This window comes from Emiliania huxleyi (genome assembly GCF_000372725.1).
Source record: "Emiliania huxleyi CCMP1516 chromosome Unknown EMIHUscaffold_1268, whole genome shotgun sequence".
Taxonomy (NCBI): Eukaryota; Haptophyta; order Isochrysidales; family Noelaerhabdaceae; genus Emiliania; species Emiliania huxleyi.
In genome coordinates, this window is record NW_005201320.1 from 3,985 (window position 1) to 8,651 (window position 4,667).

The following is a 4,667-nucleotide window of genomic DNA, read 5'->3' on the forward strand; positions in this document are numbered from 1 at the left end:
AGGTCGTCCTCTGAGATATCGGTGCCGGACCGGTGGGGCGGGGGCGGGGTGGCGTCGGAGCAAGTGTCTCGGCCTTCGGTCGACGGAGCGGCGACCCGCGAGTACGCTTCGTGGGCGCCCGACGAGGGTGGTGCTGCTGTCGCTCTGCCGCGTGCGCAGGCGTGCGCAGGCGTGCCGAGGTCTCGCGACGGCACTCAGCCCTTCGCTGGGCGTGTGGGACGCCGGGTACGACGAGCACGGCTTCTGGTCCGTCGAGGCTGCCCGCGCGGCGCGCGACGCGGCGGCGGCGCTTGCGCTGGACGCCGCCGACGGCGGCGCGGGGGCGGCGCGGGGGCGGCAGGCGCGGGGGCGGCAGCCGGCCCAGCGGGTCGCGGCCCTCCGCCCCCGCGGCGTCGTTGGAGGGCGAGCACCTCGAGTACCTACGGCGGCGGGGTGCGCCGTGGGGCGAGCCGCCCGTCGCGGGCGCCGCCGCGCCGCCGGAAGGGGCGAGGCGGCGAGCGAGGATCGTCGACTTTTGGCCGGGGGGCGCTCTCGACACTTACCGGCTGAGGTCACGTCGTCGGGCGCGTCGACGGGCTGGTTGGCCATGGTCCGCACGGCGGGGCGGCTGCGCCGCCAGGACTCGCGCGTCGCTGCACGCGGCCTGCAGAAGGAACGACAGCTCGGCGGCAAGGCTTTTCTTGCGCCGGGACGGCTAGGCTTTTTGTGAGACGCCGCTCGCGGAAATCGAGGAAGGCTTGGACTTTTCTTTTCTTGGGAAACGGGAGTGTTGGTTTAGAAGAGGCTGGCCAGCGACTGGACACACCGGCATGGGGGGACGCAAGCAAGGACGGGGATTGGAGGTTGTAGAGAGATTTAACTTTTAAGCACAACTCGACGGGCGAAATAAAATTAGAAAGAAATGTACTCCCTCCCTCCCTCTCTCTCTCTCTCTCTCTCTCTCTCTCTCTCTCTCTCTCTCTCTCTCTCTCTCTCTCTCTAAACCGTCTCACTCAAAATCTCTCTCTTTCTATCTCGGCTCTCTCTCTCTCTCTCTCTCTCTCTCTCTCTCTCTCTCTCTCTCTCTCTCTCTCTCTCTGTCTCTCTCTCTCTCATGTCTCAAAATCTCTCTCTCAGAAGCGGAGCACACACGAAGATCGAAGTCGGCACAACAAAAATCCCCTTTGCAGCCAAGCCTACAGGGCACCTAATTCTTTTCGGCGGGGCGGGCCCAGTCCAGCGTCATCGTATCCTGCCGAGGCGGGGCGGTCACGAGACCGGCTGAAATCGCGGCCACAGCTGCTTCGGGGGCTGAGGATGGCTGGATATGATCAGCTTCTCCCGAGGTGCCCGCTGACCAGCTGGGTACGATCAGCCGTTCAGAAGCTTTTTGGGCGCGGCCAAGCGCAGGCGCTGGGTAGGACAGCGCGCGAAATTTCTTTTTTTCGCGCCACCGCGCCCGCGCGCCGAGCCAAAGGAGCTCCGCGGAGCCGCCAGGCGCCCGCCCCGGCGATTCGCTTGCTACGCGTCGCTCACCGCCGGGGCGGGCGCCTGGCGGCGCCGCTGCGCAAAAGAAAGAAAGAAAGAAAACACACAACCCAAGGGAGGGATGGGAGGACGGCACGCCGCCACCACACAGGGATTTTAAGGAGAGGTGTGTGGTGCGCTAGCCGTCGCCCACCCTAGGGAGTCTGCCTCTTCCCGCGCAAAAAAAGCATTTACGTAGTAAAATTCTTTTCGTCGCGAAGATGGCGGGCCGGGCCCAGGATGCTGCCATCGGTCATCGTATCCTGACGCCATCGTCATCGTCATCGTCAGGATATGCTGCTGATAGCTCTCCTCAGCAGCATCAGCGGCGCGAGCGTGGTCTGGAGTGAGGCTGGGACCGCAGTCGGCCAGCCCGTCAGCGTCCTGCAGACCGACTCGCACCGGCTGCTGCTCATCGGCCGCGTTGTCGTCGGCGCAGAGTACCGGATGGAATGGGCGAGGGACCAGGCCGTCTTCTCCGGTATGGCGCTGATGCAGTCGGTCGGGTTCCTCACCGAGCCCGTCCCGCGGAGAGTGCTTGCGCTCGGGCTCGGCTCCGGCACTGCGCCTGCGTTCCTGCGCGCCCGCGGCATCGCGACGGACGTGGTCGAGATCGAGCCGAAGGTCATCGCCGCGGCGGAGGCCCACTTCCTCTTTGGCGAGCACCGTGCTCCGGGCAGCACGCTCTGCGCGGACGCCGTCGCTTACATGCGAAACGCGACGGGCGGTGCGCCCGCCTCGGCCTCGCTGCTGTACGATGCCATCCTGAGCGACCTCTTCGACGGTGGTCGCCACACCCGCCCACCGGCCCGCGGCTCGCACCGCGCCAGCCCGGCGCGAGATCCCACCCCCGCCTCCCGCGCCCCAAGGCGACAACCCGATGGGGCTCCTCGACGCGGACCAGCTGCGCGCCCTGAAGGCGGGCTGGCTGCAGCCGGAGACCGGAGTCCTCGCGCTCAACATCGTCGCCTTCCGCACCGGCCCGCACGCGCGGCTGGCGAGGGCCGTCGCCGCGACGCTCCGCTCCGTCTTCCGGCACGTCGTCGTGTACGCAGACCACGACCCGCGCGCCGCCGACGGCGACAGCAGCCTGCCCGGCAACCTGCTCTTCCTCGCGTCCGACACGGCGGTCGCGAAGCGGCTGGCGACGCCGCCGGACGAGGGCGACCCGCCAGAGTCGAGCTTCTACCTGCACGCACACTTCAAGGGCTGGGCGCCGCCCGAGCTCGCAGCTGCCGCCGACGGCGAGGAGGGAGACGTTCTCGCCGCGGGCAGCGGAGGAGGCGGAGAGCCGCCGGCGTGGCTGCGTGAGGCGGCGGCCGCCGTCCGCGCAGCGGTGCCGGAGATGCAGCGCGACGCGCTGCCGGCGGAGGGGTGGCAGGTGGTCGAGCGGCTCGTGGCGGAGCGCTCCGGCGGCACGGCGACGGCCAAGGAGGAGCTCCGATGACGGCTCACGCGTCACGGCGCTCACGGCTGTGATCGGGCTGCGGCTTGCGCGCTTCCGCACCTTCCGGCGTCCGATCGAAGCGAAATATGTGTTTCTATTTCCCCCATGTGTGATTGTCAGCACGGCGGAACTCCCCGTCTCCGCAACCTCGCTCCGTCGTCAATGGAGGTCAAGCCCAAGGCGGGACGGGACGGATTCCCACGACAGACGGATCGGTGTGCATCACAACTGCGTGCCTCGAGAGTGTGCAGCTCGGTGCAGGACACAGACACAGAGAGGGACGAGGACGTCGTACTCGCGCACAGGCGGGCTCGTCTCGCTCTCAGCGAGAGGTGCTCGTCGCACCCTCAACGCCCTTCCCCGCAAGGCTCATTACGCGAGCGTACTCCTCGGCCTGTGCCCTCGCCTCCGCCCTGGATCGCTCCTCACGCACCCGCTTCATCGCTGCTGCTTTCGCCGCCTTCTTCGCCTCCTTCTCTTCATTGGTCTCGGCCGCGCACAAGCTCGGCGAGCCCAGGGCGAGAAACGAAGCGGTTGCGGGCGCGAAGAGGGCGGCGCGGCGTGTGAGCTCCGGCGGCGCCGACACGCGCAAGGCTCGTGTGAGCTTCGGTGGTGCCGGCAAGAGCAAGGCTCGTGTGAGCTTCGGCGGCGCCGGCACGCGCAAGGCTGACGCCGACAACGCCAGCAGCGCACAGATCGCCCGCATGTCCAGCAAATGAAGAAATAATCGCGCCAAAGCTTTTGTGTGCGAGGGTTCGCGCTGCGCTAGGCTCAGAGCGAGTTCGCGCTGCGCTAGGCTCAGACGGCGAGTTCGCGCTGCGCTAGCTAGGTAGGCTGGCGTCGCGATTTCTTGTTGGTTTTCAAAAATCTCAAGAGAAGATCTCTCGGCTACGGGACCGCCGGCGCCAGCGTCGGCTGAGGGCTAACAAGCTGCCGAGCCCAAATCACTGTTGGAGTCGTGATTTCTTGTTGGTCTTCAAATCTCTCTCTCTCAAAATCTCTCTCTCTCAAGCTGAAGATGTTCACGGGCCCTCACACTGAGGGAGGGTGTAGAGGATGTAGAGTGTAGAGCGCTGTAGAGCTGTAGAGATGTAGAGCGCTCTGGAGCGCTGTAGAGCTGTAGAGCTCTACATCGGCTGCGTGACGAGGCGGGTGCGTTGTAGAGCGATGTAGAGCGCGATTTTGCTGTAGAGTTTGTTGTAGAGGCTCTACAGCCAAACCGCCGGGAAGGCAGTGACTCAAAGAGGTCGAGTCGCACTAATGGGGTGTCTCCGAGCTTACTGGAGCTCTGATGGACGGCCCTGACTATCACTGACACACAGAGACGGTCACTCTGACGGCACACAACACCCTATAACTGCGTCATGACCAGCCTGCCATGCGTCGCCGGTGCCGCATTCGTCGCTGTGCTTCTTTAGCAGGCGGTGGACTATCGGCTGCGAGGACGGTCGCATTTGCGCGAGGCGAGGCGAGCATTCAGACGCGTTGCATGCGCCATGACTCGCGCCAGCGCGTGCGGGAGCTCCTGGCTGAGCGTTGAGTCCAGGCGAGTTGCGCTGGCCACGATCGCTACGCCAAGCCGAGCTGACGCGCCGAGGCGCCGGCCAGTCGCAGCCGTGAGGCATGCCACAGCAGCAGAGGCACCTCCCACCCATTGGGCGGGCAGACAGAAGGCCAGGGCAGCACTGGTAAGTGCAACGCGCCTCAGTCGAGA

General features: G+C 66.0%; 3 protein-coding genes across 3 annotated transcripts in view; 2 read left to right on the forward strand and 1 right to left on the reverse strand.

Moving 5' to 3' along the window:
* The window catches only part of EMIHUDRAFT_373191 (hypothetical protein), a 765-nt gene extending 438 nt beyond the window's left edge, over positions 1–327 (forward strand). The window contains exon 2 of the mRNA XM_005789571.1: positions 1–327. This exon is cut by the window's left edge and continues 15 nt beyond it. The gene's annotated coding sequence lies outside the window, so the exon portion shown is untranslated.
* A 1,395-nt stretch (positions 328–1,722) lies between these two features.
* Positions 1,723–2,953, forward strand: EMIHUDRAFT_471518 (hypothetical protein; the record flags this gene model as incomplete). Its single annotated transcript, XM_005789572.1, has 2 exons — positions 1,723–2,290; positions 2,376–2,953. Exons 1-2 carry the CDS (start codon positions 1,801–1,803, stop codon positions 2,951–2,953), a joined length of 1,068 nt encoding a protein of 355 aa, XP_005789629.1. The 5' UTR covers positions 1,723–1,800.
* Positions 2,954–3,275: 322 nt separating this feature from the next.
* On the reverse strand, positions 3,276–3,659 carry EMIHUDRAFT_252173 (hypothetical protein; the record flags this gene model as incomplete). The annotated part of the gene is made up of 1 exon (XM_005789573.1): positions 3,276–3,659. The coding sequence occupies one exon, from the start codon at positions 3,657–3,659 to the stop codon at positions 3,276–3,278; it is 384 nt and encodes a 127-aa protein (XP_005789630.1).
* Between the last annotated feature and the right edge of the window lie 1,008 nt (positions 3,660–4,667).